A 20,137-nucleotide genomic window follows, 5' to 3' on the forward strand; every position below is an offset into this window, starting at 1 on the left:
GAGATGTGTCTGCCCAATGCACCCACGCCTATTCTGCTCTGACACCCACTTTTTAATACAAGTAAGTAACAGCTACTATTTACTCAGTACTTACCTTGTAGCAGATGCTCTTAAATGCTTTTCAGGTGTTCTTTTTTTTAGGCCAATACAATATTTCTACCCAAGCCATTGTAGGAGTCTTGCTAACTATCGGGATAAATGATGTGAGGGGCTTTGAAGAGAATTCACTGCCACCCCCCTCATGATTTTTCCATCATTCCATCTCGTCTTTGTCCAGCCATTTTTGATTTACTGTTTGGGGTTAGTTATCATATCAAGCTGTGCCCCAACGCGCCAGTGGTTCCTCCCGATTTTTACACATCTCCTCGTCACCTAGGATGAAAGTCTGAAGTTTCCTTGACTCTCTTCCCTCCTTCTGGTGCCCTTACGTTTAGCCCATCGTGTCCTCATCTCTTGGGGGTTTTTCTGGCAACTTATCCTCTTATCACTTTCTCCATGCTTCAGTTCATCCTAAAACACTGCTCTGACCGTGGTATTTCTTTATTTAAAAAAATTTATGTAGGGCTTCCCTGGTGGCGCAGTGGTTGAGAGTCCGCCTGCCGATGCAGGGGACACGGGTTTGTGCCCCGATCCGGGAGGATCCCACATGCCGCGGAGCGGCTGGGCCCGTGAGCCATGGCCGCTGAGCCTGCGCGTCCGGAGCCTGTGCTCCGCAACGGGAGACGCCACAACAGTGAGAGGCCCGCGTACCGCGAAAAATAATAATAATAATAATAATGTAGAATATGAAAATGTTAGCAGTAGTTGCCACCAGGCTGGGAAGCAAGATGGCTAGAAGGATATGGTGAATGGGTAACTCACATTGTAAAAATTCTTATTGTTCTTCTTGAATTTTGTTATCATGTGAATGCATTAAAAAGAAAAAAAAGTGAATTTTTAAACTAGTAATTTATAAAAATATTTGAATGCCTTCCCATGAAAAACGAAATGAAGTCTCTGTTCTCAAACCTGACAGTCAAGTACTGCTCTGGGCTGCCTCCAAGCTACATTTCCAGCCTGATATTCTTCAGCTCTCCCTCTGTTTATACCCCACATCTGGGCCTTTCCTAGTGCCAAAAAAGTTGTTCATTCTGCTCTTAACACACAGAATGTTTCTTCTGTTTTTGTCCATCAAAACCTTACCCAACTTTGAAGGCCCAGCTTAAAAGCTTCATTCCTTCATTAATTCAGTTCAGATACTCTGTAAGCCCCATAGCTACGTATGCTTCTTTTAGTGCTTTTAAGCACAGTTCCCAGGAGAAGAAAGGAGTGAGCATCTACTGAGTGCTAAGAAATAGACTCTCCAGCCATGTACTTTACAACATCCCATTCTCTATACGCTAGTTTCACCATCTCTAAAATGGTCGTGAATAGGAGTACCTTCCTCACTGTGCTGTTCATTCTGTCCGGTATTTAGTTGGATGCATACTAAGAGATGGGCACTGACCTGGATCCTGGGGATACAGCCGTGAATGAAGTAGACCAATAGATCTGCTCTCGGCAAGTTTACTTTAGGATAGGAAAGGCTTCAATGAGATGTACCTCTAAAGCTCTTAAAACGGCGCTTGGAATGTAGTAAGTGCTCTATAGATGTTAGCTATTGCTACTGTTGCCACTGTTGCTGTTATTTGGTATTTCTGTTTACAGATAAGAAAACTAATGCTTATAGACTATTAGATAAGATGCTGAAGGTCAAATAGCTAGTAGAGGATTCCAACTCAGGTCTTCTGGACCGGTAGGACTGATAGCCTTCCCACTATACCAGTGGCTCCAAAAACAGACTATATGTCAGAATCGGTAGAGCTTTAAAGAAAGTACAGATTCTCAAGCCCTAGCCCCGGATAGACTAAGACAGAAATTGTAGAGATGAGCTACGAATCTGTATTTTTAAAAGACTTTCCAGGTAGTTGTGATACTCTGTCAAATCAGTGAATGACTGCCCTACATTAAAATCTTTCTCATGCCACTTTACCTATTTATAAACAACTAAATCATAAATTCATTTAAAATAGGCTCCGTATTATTTTTTTTCTCCTTTCTCTCCTAGCAGAGTGCCTTTTAAGCACTCAATAAGTATTTGAGTAATTGTTTACTTATTTAATTAAAGTTGCTCTTAAAATGCAGATACAGCTGTAGTATCAGCAGCCTGTTGTGAGCTATCATTGATCTTCCTAGGGACATTTATTAATCAGCTAAGAACCAGTACTTGGGAAAGACAGGCGAAACACCTGGGAAGGGAACTGAGAAAACTTCCAAACCAGATGTTAGCCCTGTCATTACGCAGCCTAGGACCCCTGTCTCACCTTGTCCACCCTCCACTGACAACTTCAGGTAAAAATGCAGAAAATGTATTACTAAAAATCAAGAGATTCCCCCTCCCATTTTTGTTTCTCTTGAGTTGACACATATATCTGTTTTGGAAAATAGGGAGAAAATCTCTTTTTAAAAGAAAGGGAAAAAAATCCTTTATTCTTGTCACACCACGAACATGGAGTTCACTGCTATACGTTAAAATTATAAAGCAAGATCCCCAAATGCACTGGCTGATTATTCACAGTAGACATATTAAGTCAAGAAGCTTATTTTTTCTCTCTTGGCTAAGGCAGAAAGCCTGGGGCTATATGCATTTTTATTACACTTTACTGTCTTGGTTTCACTTGAGAATTAAAAAGAAAGTCAAGGTACAGTGCATGTATCCTGATGGATTTTAGGATTTCTTGCTTTAGTGAAAGGAAGAATCTCATAAAGTATCTCAGATTTTTGCTTAAGGAAGAATACCTACTTCTACGATGACCTAGAAATTCAGTCTTTTATTTCTCCTATAAAAGATCGCATTGTATTCTGGATTTTTTTTCCCGGTAGTTTTCTGCACTATGTAAAGCCACATTAAAAAAAATAGCTTTCCTTTAGATTTGAAGTGAAAACGTCTCGAATAGTTCGAGGAAGTCTTAGGACTATTCACGGAGCTGACACACCGCCTCGGGGTTGGGGTGAGTTGGAGCGAAGGGGGAGGGGAGGCAGGGGGAGTGTCAAGAAAGCTGAGTGGGAGACTGTATAGACTGAGAGGGAGCGAATATACATACGTCAGAGTTCTAGCTCCAGTTCTGACAAATGTACACTGAGAAACAATAGAATTGCATCGCCCCATCTTCTGTCCTTTATTTAGAAGCATGAAGTGTACTTACTTACTCAACTTGCGCCTCTTTTCCTGGTATGCAAAAAAGTGAGAAGGACCAAACGTTGCAGGACTGGGAAATACAGTAGATGAGATCTTCCGGTTAATTGATTTGTAAAGAACAGCCTGATACTGGTTTAGCAGCTCTGCATCAGTGACGGAAAAGAAAGGCGCTTTTCAGTGGCCTGGAGGAGGAGAGCTGGGAACTGGAAACAGGGGCTGGTGGCAGACAAGGTTCTTTCATATGTGGTCAGATTGACTGTGAAGGGAGTCATGGTCAGGAAGCTTTGGAAATGCTGTGAGGATAGCGTGGGATTTCAGGGGTGTTGATTTCCTTGGTTAAGGTTGCTGCGCGCATACTTCAGCAAATTGTCCCTCCCAGCCATCATGGTCAAGGTGATTAGTAGACCAAACTGAAAATCTACAAGTGTATTATTACTCGAAATATAAGGATTTTGCCATTGAGCTAAAAAAAAAAAGGTTTATTCTGGTGCTCTTTCTTTTTTCATTTATCTTCAGGGTTTCACCCTGCTTTAGTCATCTTTTAGTATGAATTTGCTAACTGCTATATACGTTGTCTTCCCCCCCACCCAGATGATACCAGTTCTGTTTTATCCCCTTGATAATTATTTCAAATTGCCACTTCCGGTCCTTGCGAACACTCCTGTGTTCTAGTACCAGGAGGTATAATTATGTCATTCCCACGCGAACACTATGCTACTTATGACCCAAAATGCCACTAGAAAGAAAAATTTTTGCGAGAACGGTATCTTCCAAATGTGGAATAAATAAAGCTCAAAAATAAATAGCTGGGCTTCCCTGGTGGCGCAGTGGTTGAGAGTCCGCCTGCCGATGCAGGGGACGCGGGTTCGTGCCCCGGTCCGGGAAGATCCCACATGCCGCAGAGCGGCTGGGCGCGTGAGCCGTGGCCGCTGAGCCTGCGTGTCCAGAGCCTGTGCTCCGCAGCGGCAGAGGCCACAACAGTGAGAGGCCCGCGTACTGCAAAAAAAAAAAAAAAAAAAAAAAAAGAATAAATAGCTGAAGCTGAAATGTAACTGATTTAAACGTATTGGTGTGGTGAGGTGCGAGCCACTTGACTTTAGTTCCCGCTCCAAATCATGAGATACATTAGGAAAGGTTTTTAAAGGAAACCTATTTTTTAAGATAAAATCTGCATCAAGTTACATCATCCAAGCAGAGTAATTCACCTTTTATCTCTTGAAGACAAGAAACAAAGAGCAGAAGAAATGCTTCCTATGAACTCTACCCTTCCCAGCACATTTTTTTCATGACAGTGTGTAGATGTAACAAAAACTAAATATTTTGACAAATGAAGCAGGATAAGGATGTTGATTGTTGCTTTTCTGAATTAAAATTAATGATACCCTTAAGGTACTTGGGTCTATGAAGTCAACTTAATGTTGGTATAACCTGACTCCATTATCACAGAATGAGGCAGCTACATGAGCACGAAAACTAATAAACAGACTTGCAAGGTGCATTTTAGAAATCGGTGAGGTGAAAGCTAAAAGCTTAACAGTGGACAAAGGACTTGCTGTTTTGTCCTCCCTTGCTTTCCGGTTGTTGGAAGAGTTCGTCAGAATTAGAGGACTAATGTTCCTGAAGAAGCGCCCGGCTGGCTCTAGGCCGGGGCTCCTGTTCACATCATGCCCCACCTGCCTTGTAGGGACGCACAGCCACTTCATGTTACGCGCTCTCTGTTTGCCTCAGCACAGCCTGTGTGCTCTTCTGGTAGGTTGTACAGGACACAGTTGGGAAGAGCGAGTGGAAGGGTGGGTGCAGGAGAGAGGAAAGAGAAAGGTAGGAATAAGAAAAGGAATCAGAGATTAAGAAGACGGGAATCAGCACAGAAGTACAAATTTGGAAGCTGGGGAAAAAACTCTCTGAGAGAAGAACGTAAAAAGCGGTGGATTAATGATGGTCTGAGATGGCACGCATTAGCATCCATGCCACAAATCACACAAAATGAGCTAATAATTATGCTCCTACTCAGAGAGAGCACTGTGCTAGCACTGGTTGCTTTCCTGTGATCTATCCTGAAGTCAAGTGCAAGAAACTCCGCTTAACTCAGAAGTGTCTCAGGGTCAAGAAAACACATAAATAAATTTTCAAGGAAAAGAAAATTCAGCCAACTTTTGCATTCAACAAGCCCAGATTGTTTTGCCACAGAGCTGTACCTATCATACGTCCTCATTCCAAACCTTATCTCAGAGCATTTTTCTTTTCAGTCACAACTCAGAAGAAATCACGATTAGAACAATGGATTTTAAATGAAAAGAGTTACGACTCGTTAAGAGGATTTTAACTGAAAGTGAAATAAATCTCAGGAGAGTTTTCAGGATAATGTTTGGGCACGTGTTTATTATGAGTGTTACAAGTAAGAATTTGGAAGTAAGAATGAATTCTGAAGGCTTCCCCCAGTAGATAAATGCATACAGAGAAGTGTACAAACTGCAAAATTTCAGAACAAAAACTCACGAATAGACTGGAGAGAGTCGTTTGTGTGCGTGTGCGTTGTTTATTCACTAGCATCACAGCACAAGGAGAGTTTTATTTTTATGGGCTCATTAGTGGAGGTGTGAACTGTGGTTCTTGCATGCCCATGGATATCTATCAAGGGTCTTAACAAACTGAGACCCAGAAAATTGAAATATACATGCCCAGTTACATCTTTTCCCAAGACTGGAGTAAACACGATTTATGCATGTAGTGCCAGTGAGAACACTTGGACACCAGGAAGGAATCACATTGTCTAACAATGTATTTCCACATCAGGAGGGAATTTTTAGCTCTTCTAAAACTCCAGTGGAGATGAAAACTTAAAAGTAATTAACTGGCAGGTCAAAAGAAAAATTGGAAGCCCTTGAGAACTTAAAGTTAAGTAACAAATATTTGCACTTAGATCAATTTATTTAAAATCATTACTAGGAGCCACAGTGTTGTTATCTGTCCTTTTTCTTTCTTCTCCTTTTGGCTTATTTAAAGCAATTTTGAAGAAAAAAGGAAATAAAGATATTCTTCAAAATACACAGAGGAATTGACTGAGCTTTGGGGAACAGTCACAGCTGGGAATGGAGTGTGTTATCATTAATTTAGTTGAAGGACTTGGTGCTCATTTATTATCTCCAAAATTACACTTTCAAGTATACCTTAATCACACTTAGTGTAGTGCCTAAAGTAACAGGCTCAAAAAGCCTTTTCATTCACTCATTTATTGAGTATTTACTGAGCATCTCCTTTGTATTAGGCACTATACCAAACTGTGAACAAGGCAGACAGGGTCCCAATCTACATGGACAAGGAACTTACATTCTAGTAAATATCTTCTGAATGAATAGAGAGATATTTCTTAGTGAAGTGAAAGAAGGGAGGTCTCTGCAAAGAGTACACTGCCTACAGAAAGGAGAAAGCAAAGAAGACTAATATATAGTCTTCATAGCTCTCAAATATGATTATTTAAAAATTAGAATAAAACAGATATGGAGGAGTTTTGGGCTCTGGGTTTGTCATACAAATTACTGCTTTTTAAAATTTTTCTTAATCTAGCGTAGGCACAATGAATCTAAATGGTTTTCTTTTCTTTTTATTTTTTTAACTTTGAGCATCAAAAAAGAAGGAAAGAAAGAAGGGAGGGAGGGAGGGAGGAAAGGCCTTTCCAAAAACTTGTTTTGGGACTCTTGAAAAAGAAATTCTCCATTCAAAATATAATGGTTATGGTGAAGATCCTTGAATAAACTACACATTAATTCATTCAGCTAATATGAATCGAGCACCTGCCATAGGCCAGGTACTGTGCTTGTCAACTAGGATATAGTAGGGAAAGAAAGAAGGGTCCCTGTCCTCAGAGAGCATATTTGATTTTTGTTTTCGTTTTTGTTTTTTTGTGCGGTACGCGGGCCTCTCACTGTTGTGGCCTCTCCCGTTGCGGAGCACAGGCTCCGGACGCGCAGGCTCAGCGGCCATGGCTCGCGGGCCCAGCTGCTCCGCGGCATGTGGGATTTTCCCGGACCGGGGCCCGACCCCGTGTCCCCTGCATCGGCAGGCGGACTCCCAACCACTGCGCCACCAGGGAAGCCCTGTTTTTTGTTTTTGTTGTTAAAAAAGAGAGAGACTTTTTCCCCCCCCCCGACATGCTTTTTCTGAAGAAATGCTGCGAACTAGATCTTGGTACCCATGGAGCAGATGGCAGGTTTTTGTCCATCTGGGGTAGTTCTAAAGAATAGACCCTTGTGTATCAATAGATCAGGTTTCTTCCAGTTCTAAACTTTCTTGATCTGTGATCTAATAGTAGACACAAGATGTGTGCTTCCAAAAGGATGTTATAATTGTATTTCTTTTTATGAAAAGAAACAGAGGTATGGCCTATTAATTTGGGGGAAATTGGGTTCTTCCTGTCTCTTTAAATAATTGTTTGGACTCCTTTGGTTCTTCCTTCTCCACTCACTTTCTAATGCTCAGTCCTGCCCTCTTCAGTCTCACTTCCCTTTCCTTCCTTTAATGACTGGGACAGATTGCTCTTCTCTAACTGGCTATACATGACATCTCCAGTTAAATGTTTCACTGTTAGGTCAAATTCGTCATGTTCCAAATGAAGTCATCCGCCCATCTGCCATTCCTCCCCTTTCTAATTATTAGTGTTTCCGTCCGCAGTATCCTCAATCTCCTGGTCTTCCACACTGGAAATCCTGAAGTTTTATTTGCTTCTACAATAATTACACTCCCAACACCAAAGTGATTAGTTTTTCCTTACTTTAAAATACCTCCCAGTCTATACCATCTTTTCCATTCCAGGCAACACAGTCTTCATTCCAACACATATAACCCCAAGTCTAGTCAGTTGCAACAGCCTCTAACTGGTGTCAGCCTCCAGGTCCCTCTTGAATCTGTTACACTGACAGATTCATCTCCCTAAACTTCAACTTCCCTCTCAAATCATGAGTCCCCTCACGGAAGTCTTCAGTGGTTCCCTTTGCCTACGGGGTAAATCTTGAGCCTCAGTGTCTGCAATGTCTTGTTTTGCGTCATCTGCTTGCAGCGCACCTAGCTAACTGCATCTCACTGTCCTCTCTGAGACCAGTGTTCTGCTACCCCAAGATCTTCCTTAGGTTGTTTCCATTCCTCACCTCCAACCCGTTATGCTTCCAGAGATCAAGACTGTAGCATTCATTTATTGCATATCTCTTTCCATATTAACATATACTTAAAAAGGGAACAAACAATTAACCAAGTAAAGAATGAACTGTGCCAGAACGCAAGGTAATGGGATAAAATTTCTGGCTTTTGCTTCCTAGTTTGCATATAGTGTTTTATATTGGTTAAAAAAAAAAATCCAGTTAGTAAGGTCTAATGCATGGAGGTTATTGTTTCAAAAGGTTTTCAAATTTCATTTCCTTGCCTAATTGCTCACAAGAGTAAAGTGCTTTGTTCTCAAGTAGCTACAGTTTGTGTGTATCATTTTTTTTGGTTGTTTTTTTTTTTTTTTTTTTTTGCGGTACGCGGGCCTCTCACTGTTGTGGCCCCTCCCGTTGCGCAGCACAGGCTCCAGACGCGCAGGCTCAGCGGCCATGGCTCACGGGCCTAGCCGCTCCGCGGCATGTGGGATCTTCCCGGACCGGGGCACGAACCTGTGTCCCCTGCATCGGCAGGCGGACTCCCAACCACTGCGCCACCAGGGAAGCCCCAAGTTTTCCTTTCTTAAAATTATTTCTTTATTTATTCTGTGCATTCAATCCATGCCATACCTTTCTCCAAAGATAATTTGTGGAAAGAAATATTTTCTGCTTCATTCTTTAGTTAAGACTCTTTCCTGAATATTTTATTTCATTACATGATGCATCTTTAATTTTTGTCTCACTATCATACATTTTCTTAAGTTCGAGTTATAGGGATGGAGATTCACTTTTATCTAATTTTAAATTCTTGACAATTGGATATACACTGGAAACAACCAGCATGGCCCTCCCTGTATAAGAAGGAAGCAACTTTCAGATCAGGGGCTTAAAATGGTCTGTGTTCCTGTACCCACGTGGTCCCTATGAAGCCACTAACGCCATCTCCAGAGGAAATGGCCTGTGGCACGTTCATGCTCCTTTGCCATCCACGTGTTCCCTTGGGGATTTCCCTCTCACATGTGCAAAGATTTCTCCTCAGTGTCCATTCCCATATGGCCTCCCCATCCACAGACTTTCACATTCCTCTCTTCTTTATTTGTGTATTAAATGACCCATTCTGCATTTAGAAATAATTACGTATTCCATTCACTTGCATGTGTTCTTCTACAGCCCTTCTCTATAGTCTTAGGGTATCACATTCTTTAAGACCAGGAACTGGCCTTGCATTGGATCATAAAATATACTGATGACTAAGAGTTTCATAGATAGGTACACTACGTTAGGTCTGCTTTCAATAAATTAATTTAAAAATAAATTAAAAGGCCAACTGCATGTTAACTATTTACACAGTACTTTGTGTTTTCAACTTTACTCTCTGGAATAGCAGTTAAGAGCAAGAGCCAGACTGAATGAGCTTGAATCCTGAATCTGCCAGTTTACTAACCGCTTAAGCTTAGGCAAATTTTGTTTGTTTGGTTTTTTTATCCTCTCATCCTTCAGTTTCTACATCAGTGAAGTGGAGAGAGAATATTATTTCCTACTACAGAGTTATTGTGAAGATTAAATGTTACTTCATATTGTCATGCACAGAGTGCTTAAATATTAGCCATTTTTGTATGTTATGTGGTGCCTTGCACACTGTAACCTCTTCCTCTCCCTTTATTAACCATAATAGCAACAATAACAGCAGCTGCTAGCATTGATTGAGCAATTAGCATGTGATAGAAACTAGGCTAAACACATGTATCATCTTATTTAATTCCCACAATAACACCATGAGGTAGGAAGTATTGTTGTCCCATTTTAATGATAAGGTAAGTTAAGTTTAGAATAATTTACCCAGGGACATACAACGTGCAGTTGATGTCAGTGAGCATTCTCATTCATTCTCCCTATCTAGCTCTCTCTCTCTCCCTCTCTCTCTTTCCTCTTTCTCATCCGCGCGCACACACACACACACATACATAAACACACACATTTATCCACTGGTTTGATCAACTAGTCATTACACAAATATTTCTTATACCACTTACTACATGCGGGGTTCAGTGCATCCTGTGGGAGGGAGGAGAGGAGAGGACAAATAAGCAAGGAATGGTTCCTGCCATCAAGAAGTTGCCAGTCCATTGCAGGAGATATCCACGTCCATATGACGAAAACAATGGCTATGATAGAAGTGTTCCAAGTATAAACCGTGTGCTGTGAGGATGCTGAGGAGGCAAACATATAACAGCCTTAAATGGGGAAAAGGGAGATAAGAACATTCCAGAGGGAAGGAGAACACGAACAAGTCTCAGGAGTGTTACATTGGATGGAATGTCTCAGGACAGGCCGGTAGAGTGTGACTGAGAGTGCAGGGTCCTAAGGCTGGGAAAGTAGGTTTCAAATGTCCGTCATGTTTTTCTGTGCATCGCAGTGAAGCAAACCCTCCATTTTTTTTTGAAACTCTGTGTGGTTTTCCAAATATTTGGTCCAAGCAACGATGGACAAGGCTAGGGAGAACGTGTAAAAAAAAAAAAAAGATTGTTCTGGATCTAGGCTAGGTAATTGATTGATTTGGGAAGGTCAGAGTTGGCGTTAGACCAGACTACCTGAGCCACTTTTTCAGTGAGTTTAAGATGTATCTTACTTCTTGGGAGTTATCCACACCACAGAGTGAACCTGCTTGAGCTCTGATGGCTCTGGGCAAGCTCTGACTAATGTCTAGTTTAGCATAGCCTGCTCAGAACCAAATCAAGACCCAAAGTTATAAAGCTAGGGTGCCTGGGGCCACCATGAATATAGAATTGGCAGTATGCCAGATGACACAATGTACCATTTCACCCATAAAGTTCTTCCCTTTTTCCCCCCACTCAAAATGGAATTCACTGAGCTGAAAGGACACTGTGTCAATATATTATAGAAAAACATAATAGGAAAAAAAGAATGGCAAACTTTATTCCATTGCCACCTAAACGTATACTTCCCACTAATTTCCAAGTCCAATAAAATCTGAAATCTGAAAATTTCTTTATTTTCACCATCCACCCTATAGTTACCCTAAATTAAAACCTTGCCTCTGTTTCTTTGATACTTAAGTATCAATCAACTTTTGGTTACTTATTAATTTATCAATGATTATCACTTGATATCCATTAATTATCAATCAATATGATTCTTAAAAACATGTCAAAAGCAACAGACTAAGACAAAATATATATCATTTCTGAGATCCTTTAGTCACCTAGTATAATGGCGAATGGCAACCTCCCTACCTAACGTTTTTGTGAAAGATCTGGAGTTTGCTTTTTTTTTTTTTTTTTTTGGCTGTACGCGGGCCTATCACTGTTGTGGCCTCTCCCGTTGCGGAGCACAGGCTCCGGACGCGCAGGCTCAGCGGCCATGGCTCACAGGCCCAGCCCCTCACCGAGCTCCTACTGGGCCTGCTCATGGACAGAATTCCTGCAAATTTTTGGGAAAGACCTTTTTGGGGTTTTTTTGCGGTATGCGGGCCTCTCACTGTTGTGGCCTCTCCCGTTGCGGAGCACAGGCTCCGGACGCGCAGGCTCAGCGGCCATGGCTCACGGGCCCAGCCGCTCCGCGGCATGTGGGATCTTCCCGGACTGGGGCACGAACCCGTGTCCCCTGCATCGGCAGGCAGACTCTCAACCACTGCACCACCAGGGAAGCCCTAGAGTTTGCATTTTTGATGGTACTAATTGGAGCAGTAATTCATTTGTGGCTACCAATGAGTAGAGTGTTCTTAGAAAATCCCATTTTAGCATTGTCAAGAGAGCAAATCTTTTTTGTTTGGCCTTGGTTTGATAAAAATGGGTCTCGGAGGCCACATGTGGTAAGTGGATATTAAAACAAGGTTATAAATTGTTGTTTTAATGTTCCAGCCTTAGAAGCCCAGAAGATCTTACCAAAAAGGATACGTTGTTTTAATTGCCCCTCATTATATATGATGAGAGAACATAATTTTTCTCCTCTTCCTCGCAGGTAGCTGTTGAGGACCGCATCAGGCAGCTGCAGGAAGCCCACAGGGACTTTGGCCCAGCATCCCAGCACTTGCTTTCCAGTAAGTCATTGTCAGTTTTCATTGCTTAACCTCTTCACTGCATCTTGGTGGCTAAGAATTAAGAGTTGAATTACAGTTGTCTCTGCCAAATGCACTGGAGGCACAAATCATCCTGAAATATAACTTAGTGGGTAAATTCAGAAGGTTAAGAAGAGGAGGACCAATTAGATCATTTTGTCCAGCCTTCAACTAATGCATAATTATTTCCCACAATGTATTCTCAAGTGCTAACTTTAGCAATATTTTTGAGTCTTTAGTTCTGCTTATAGCAGTTCACTTCGTCAAGCTGATAATTATATATCATATAATTATTATATGATAATTCAATATATATTACTATGAATCTATAATTCTTTATCTCTATATAATTCATTAAATACTCCCTGCCTGCAAGTTGGAACTTCAGCCCATTCTGTTTCCTTTCCCTAACTATTCTTATCCCTCTTTTATCCTTGACCTCTCTTCATTCTTTTTATTTTCCAGTTTTACTATTTTATTAATTATATTTTTATAATGATATTATTTATATATTATTAATAAATATTATATCTTTTATAATTAACTATATTTTTATAATGAATACCAAGAGGAATAGCCTTGGTTAACTGAAAGTGTAATATTGGAACATCCTATAAATATAACAATGCATATTAAATTGTCAGGCTACTGTTTCCTCTGATTAGTGTTGTTAATTTATACTACTCTTTCTTTGATTATAAAAGTATATATATATATATATATAGGTATTTAAAAAGTCATACGTCTGCCACATGGGGTTAATATCTGTTAACATTTTGACGTATTTCCTTCTGGTCATGCATGCGTATGTATGAGAGTTTAACCATCATTTTTTAGAAATTTTTATTTTATATTGGAGTATAGTTGATTAACAGTGTGTTAGTTCAAAAAAACAATGTGTTAGTTTCAGGTGTATAGCAAAGTGATTCAGTTTTACATATACATGTGTCTATTTTTCAAGTTCTTTTCCCATTTAGGTTATTACAGAATACTGAGCAAAGTTCCCTGTGCTATATAGTAGGTCCTTGTTGGTTATCTATTTTAAATATAGCAGTGTGTATATATCAATCCCAACCTCCCAATCTATCCCTCTCCACCACCCATCCCCCCAGTAACCATAAATTAGTTCTCTAATTCTGTGAGTCTGTTTCTGCTTTGTAAATAAGTTCATTTGTATAACTTATTTTAGATTTCACATATAAGTGATATCATATGATATTTGTCTTTCTCTGTCTGACTTACTTCACTTAGTATGATAATCTCCAGGTCCGTCCATGTTGCTGCAAATGGCATTATTTCATTCTTTTTAATGGCTGAGTAATATTCCATTGTGTATCTGTACCACAACTTCTTTATCCATTCATCTGTCAGTGGACATTTAGGTTGCTTCCATGTCTTGGCTATTGTAAACAGCGCTGCAGTGAACATTCGGGTGCATGTATCCTTTTGAACCATGGTTCTCTCTGGATACATGCACAGGAGTTGGATTGCTGGATCGTATGGTAACTCTGTTTTCAGTTTTTTAAGGAACCTCCATACTGTTCTTCATAGTGACTGTACCAATTGACATTCCCACCAAGAGTGTAGGAGGGTTTCCTTTTCTCCACAGCCTCTCCAGCATTTATTGTTCGTAGACTTTTTGATGATGGCCATTCTGACTGGTGTGAGATGATATGTCATTGTAGTTTTGATTTGCATTTCTCTAATAATTAGCAATGCTGAGCATCTTTTCATGTGCCTCTTGGCCATCTGTATATCTTATTTGGAGAAATGTCTGCTTAGGTCTTCTGCCCATTTTTTGATTGGGGTGTTTGTTTTTTGATATTGAGCTGCATGAGCTGTTTGTAAATTTTGGAGATGAATCCCTTGTCGGTCTCATCGTTTGCAAATATTTTCTCCCATTCTGTGGGTTATCTTTTCGTTTTCTTTATGGTTTCCTTTGCTGTGCAAAAGCTTTTGAGTTTAATTAGATCCCATTTGTTTATTTTTGTTTTTATTTCCATTACTCTAGGAAATGGATTGAAAAAGATATTGCTGCGACTTATGTCAGAGGGTGTTCTGCCTATGTTTTCCTCTAAGAGTTTTATGGTATCCAGTCTTAGATTTAGGTCTTTAATACATTTTGAGTTTATTTTTGTGTATGGTGGAGTTTAAGCATCATTTTAAGGCAATTACTTTGTGCCTTGCAGTGTTACAAATATGACCCAACTTAATCCTTATAGCAACCTATAAGGTAGATACCATTATTATACCCATTTTTAAGATGAGGAAATTGAGGCACACAGTCACACAGCAAGTGGATGACAGAGCCAGGATTCAAACCCAGGAAGTGACTCCAGAGTCTGTTTTTAACCACCACGCTAGACCGTCCTTTACTTTACTGATATATTTTATAGAGAAGAAGCAATTCTATATGATCTCCCTTCATTCTTTTGCCTTCCTTTTATTGCCATTTTCTAGTCCTTTCCTTCCTTCTCCATTTTCCATAGGTTAATAAAAAGATCCATGCTCATGAACATTTTAAAGCTTTTCACTTGATGCTTTCATGTGTGTCTCTAGTGGGCCATGTCTTTTAGAACAAAAATTCCTAGAAAGCAGTGGTCCTGTCTTTTTGTTATACACTGATAGTGTATTAAGTAAGAGGTTGTCTTATTTTTTTGACTGGGTCTAACCCTTTTATCAACATGCAGTCATTATTTAGACAGTGTCACACATGCTTAGGAGGTGTCATGAAAAGAAGGGCAAGTTAAAGCAGGATACGTAATTGATCGGGATTGTGGCTTTTGCGAATGACTGTAGAACAACTATAAATCCTGCACATTTTGTCTTGTATATTTTTCCCAATTTCTGGTCTGCTTAGATCGCCTTGGTGGCAGAGCCATTCTATTTGATTTAATTGAGATTAACTGTGATAACATACTTGTAAGTGACTCCTAAACCAGAAATAAAAATATTACTATTATGAATATTAATATTCCTGAGACTGAGGAATTAATATTCCTCAGACACCATATATATTCATTCACTTTTTATTCTCTCTGCCTGCCCCACCCACATTCCTATGTCTTCCCCGTTAAAACCTATTCTCAGAAAAGCATACGTTATACTCATTTAACCCAGGTGACAGGTAAAGTTTAATGTGTACTTCTCCGGGGTTATTTGCATTTTAATAGGGTGAAAAGCCGTAAGCCTGAGGAATGGCTGTCAAGTGGTAGAACGTCAGCCATAATCTCTGAGCTGTAAGGGGAGAACTTTGAGGGGCCAGGAGGAGCATCCCCACACCTTTCCAACCATATCGCACTGGTGCCCACGTCCAGAAAGATCAGGCCTGTAGGCACAGGCGCTGATTTACCTGCTTATATGGAGGCAGCCCCAGAAGTCGCCAATTTCTTAAGTATTCACGTGGAATATCAATATATGCTTAGGAGCTTTGCTTATGGATACCAAAAAATACCAATTTGGTTTAAGGGATATATGAGAAATAGGACAGTGAGACCAAAGACTCAATAAAGATTATTTCTTTGTGTTGTCCTTTTTTAAAGTACAGAGGTAATATGTGGCACTCAAGGAAATGTTGGAAAGCAGAGAATACAAACAGGAAAAAAGAATTTTTTGTAATCCCACCACTCAGAGATAACCACTACAAAAATGTGGTTTTACACACACAATGAACGTATACAGTATACATTCTGTATAAACAGAATGGTTTATACACATTCTGTCTTTCTCTCGGGGGGGGGGGGGGTGTGAATTCAGATTCTCTCTCTTTTTTTTAACCAAACAGGGCTGAAAACAATTTACAGTTTTATGACCTGCTTTTTTCTCCTCAGAACTATCATAAAAATATTTTCGTGTGTTTAAATATTCCTCTGCAGAGCAATGTTTTTAAATGGCAGGGTAGTATTCCCTTCTCTGGCTGTACCACATTTACCAAGACAATTCTAAATCACTCAATATTAAGGTTATTTCAAAATTTTCACTATTTTATCTAACATTATGTATCTATCATATCTAATATTCTTTGTACACCTTTATAAACGTCTCAGATTCTTTTCTACAAGATAAATGCCTAGAAAATGGAACTGCTGTGTTAAAGGATGTTTACATTTGTAAGGCTTTTGATACATATTGCCAAGCTGACCTCTAGAAAGTTGCACCAGAAATTGGGTGTTACATCAAAATTGTATTTGAGGCAGGGCCTCTCTGAAGTCACTTATTTGCTGTTATTTTTATGTTCTATAAAAGAAAAAGAGCTTCCCCCCCCCCCAAAAAAAATATGTTTGAAAAAATACCACTAAGGTCATATTAAATGAGTTTGAATTGATAGATGTCTAGTAATTTGCTTCCAGGTTACCAGGAATAAAAATAGAGTGATTTCTGAGGCTTGGAAGTTACAAAGAAAAGAAAAAATAAGGATGAGCCGCAAACTGCACCCCGTCAAACACACTCACTGTCTCTTTCTCTCTCTCTTTCTCTCTCTCTCTCTCCCCCTCCCCCCCCCACACACTCCCCTTTGAAAATTACATTACCCAGGTGTCTTTGTTTCCTTATCAATAGGGAGAGGTGGCCTTTTACTAAAGTATTCACTGTTTCTTCTTGGTGGCCCAATCTCTACTTGTTAAAGAAGCTGTTTCTTTTATCTTAGATCTGAGAGAAAAATGAGAAGAGAAAATATAGGTAGAATACGACCTTTATCTATTGATAGACACTACTTGCCTTTAATTGTAGCTTTAATATTCTACTACTTCTGATTGACTTCTGCAACGTAAACCAAGAAAAAGGAGAAATTCTAATAGTGTGATTTTAAAATATATTTATCCTTAAAATTTTATATATTTTAAAAATATATTCATATGTCAATGATCAAAAATGTACTACAGTATTCACTAGCTTAGTAGTCTGAAAATTGTCCGTCTTTTGTTATTTTCAAGAATTTAGGAACTTTTTTAAAAAAGAATTCAACACTTCTTTTTCTGGCTATTTTCTCAATTCTCTGGGCTTCTGTTCTAAATTTTACTTTTCTCACCAAGAAGGGTAACTATGTATTTGAGTAAAGGTAGAAATCTTTCTGTAACAGTAGAAAGAACTTATATTTGTCTTAATATTTCACAAGTTCTAGAATTCCCTAAAGGGCCATTTCCCAAGCCAAGTTTCTCAGAACATTAATGTACTGTATGATGTTAATAACTCTCCCTTGAAAAAATAGTTCTGGGGTCAATAAGATTGGAAAATCACTAGGTTATAAATGTAAGCAAATTTCTTTCCTGTTGGAATTCTTGGAGCTTTTAATATACATTGAAACTCTAAGAGGAGCACAGTGTCAGTGACTCTTACATCCTACTTATGTGACTACGGAAACCTTTTTCAGGCATACCAATTAATTTCTCACTAAACATGCTGTGGAACATACTATGGGAATCTTTGCGCTAAAGTGATATTTGCCAGATAGTTTAATAATGAGAACTTTCTGCTGAAGGTAGTAAAAACACGATCCAATTGAAAAGAAAATGAGTATTTATAAGGCAGAAAGGTCAACTCTTTATTTCCTGGGGTTTCCAGCTCTGAGGCCCACCCCAGGAGTCCCCCTGTGCTGTGGAATTTCCTAACTGGAGAGAAGCTTAGAGAGTATCTATATGAACTGTTTTCAAAGTACTCATTAGTGAATTCTGCAATCAGTGTAATGACTTGCAACCAGCAATTTTTTAATGGAATGAAATGGAACAGATTAGAAAATAGAAAATTGGAGTACATTACACAAGCAAGGTTAAGTATCATTTTGACACTTTGATTTCAGTTAGGTGTGTGTGTCTGTCTCTGTATACTACGTTACAATGTAAAATGTATTCCTTCTGTGGATTGCAATAAAAAAAATTTGAGGGGTACTGAAGAACTCTAGCCCTGCCCTTACTTCACAGATGATAAAATAGAGGCAGAGAGACCAAATGACATAATCGAGATCATACAGATGGTTATAATAAATCTGGGACTAGAACCCAGTTTCTGGACTTCCGTGCCACACCTCGCATTGCCTTACCCATTAAGAACTAGCAGGCAGGCCAGCGACTGTCTAGTCTATCCGATATTGCCACAGATTTTTCTCTCTTCTATTTCTCTTGGTCTGGCCACAGTAAGTTGATTCATAGAGGCTGAATTTTTCTCTCGATGCCCCTGGGCCAAATGTCATCCCACCAATGACATGGGATATTGGTTAAAAGTACAGGCTCCGAAACTAGATTAATTGGGGTCAAATATTGGCTCAGATACTTAATCTCTTTTTGTCTCATCTGTAAAATGGGGATAATAATAACATATTTCATCAAATTTGACATACCCCACCCATGTTTTAACAGAAATCAAAATATACCTTATGTCCAAAGGGGTTTTCAATTCAGTGAAATATGGTAATACTATGTCATAGTTTTATAGTGAAGATCAAACTTCCACTATGTTTATAGTTTATATTATATGTAAAACACTTAAAACAGTGCCTAGCACATAAGTGCCATACAAGTGTTTGCTATTAGTATCGTTACTCTCAACTTGGTAGTGTAACTTAGTATCCTCCTATTAGAGTCAAACTAGACATAAAAGTAGCATTCATTCTCTTGCATTTAATTCTCAGTGTGTTAGACGTAAAAGTAGCATTCATTCTCTTGCATTTAATTCTCAGTGTGTTAGACGTAAAAGTAGCATTCATTCCCTTGCATTTAATTCTCAGTGTAAGTAGTTCCTATCCTTTCCGAAGATGTTTTTCATGGTTCTAATCTGAAAGTGCAGTGTTTGGCATATTATAAGAGCTCAACAGTTACTTGTGTAACTAATGAATAGGTGAATAATCAATGAGTAGGGGCTTCCGTGGTGGTGCAGTGGTTAAGAATCCACCTGCCAATGCAGGGGACATGGGTTTGAGCCCTGGTCGAGGAAGATCCCACATGCCGCGGAGCAACTAAGCCTGTGTGCCACAACTACTGAGCCTGCGCTCTAGAGCCCACGAGGCACAACTACTGAAGCCTGCATGCCACAACTACTGAAGCCCATGTGCCTAGAGCCCGTGCTCCGCAACAAGAGAAGCCACTGCAATGAGAAGCCCGCACACCACAATGAAGAGTAGCCCCCGCTTGCCACAACTAGAGAAAGCCCGCGCACAGCAACGAAGACCCAACACAGCCAATCAATCAATCAATAAAATCTATTTTAAAAAGTAATCTGGGCTTCCCCGGTGGCGCAGTGGTTGAGAGTACGCCTGCCAATGCAGGGGACACGGGTTCGTGCCCCGGTCCTGGAAGGTCCCACATGCCGCGGAGCAGCTGGGCCCGTGAGCCATGGCCGCTGAGGGTGCGCGTCTAGAGCCTGTGCTCCGCAGCGGGAGAGGCCACAGCAGTGAGAGGCCCGCGTACCACCAAAAAAAAAAAAAGCAATCAATGAGCAGATCCTAATCTCTATAAGGACAGGATGATTTTAGTCTTGTTGACAGTTATATCCTCCAGTACCTAACCCAGTATCTGTACTTGGTAAATGTTCAGTAAAAGCGTTCACAGAATGAATTATGTCTTATACCCAAAAGAAGAGGTAAATTTCCTCCTCCCATTGTTAAAACACAGTAGCATGAAATTTAGCATAGTGACTACCACATAGTAGACACTCAATAAATAATTTGACCTCTTATGTTGCCTCTCAGCAATGACTGATAGCATCCATAACTTTACATAGTCC

At 39.9% G+C, this 20,137-nt stretch overlaps 1 protein-coding gene across 1 annotated transcript in view; it reads left to right on the plus strand.

Annotated features, from left to right (window-relative positions):
• The window catches only part of DMD (dystrophin), a 2,243,521-nt gene that overhangs the window by 1,989,879 nt on the left and 233,505 nt on the right, over nucleotides 1-20,137 (plus strand). Inside the window, exon 61 of the mRNA XM_060293058.2 lies at nucleotides 12,328-12,406. Coding sequence (XP_060149041.1) covers nucleotides 12,328-12,406 — 79 coding nt within the window. The remainder of the gene's footprint in view (nucleotides 1-12,327; nucleotides 12,407-20,137) is intronic.

This window comes from Globicephala melas, chromosome X (genome assembly GCF_963455315.2).
Source record: "Globicephala melas chromosome X, mGloMel1.2, whole genome shotgun sequence".
In the NCBI taxonomy this organism is placed as follows: domain Eukaryota; kingdom Metazoa; phylum Chordata; class Mammalia; order Artiodactyla; family Delphinidae; genus Globicephala; species Globicephala melas.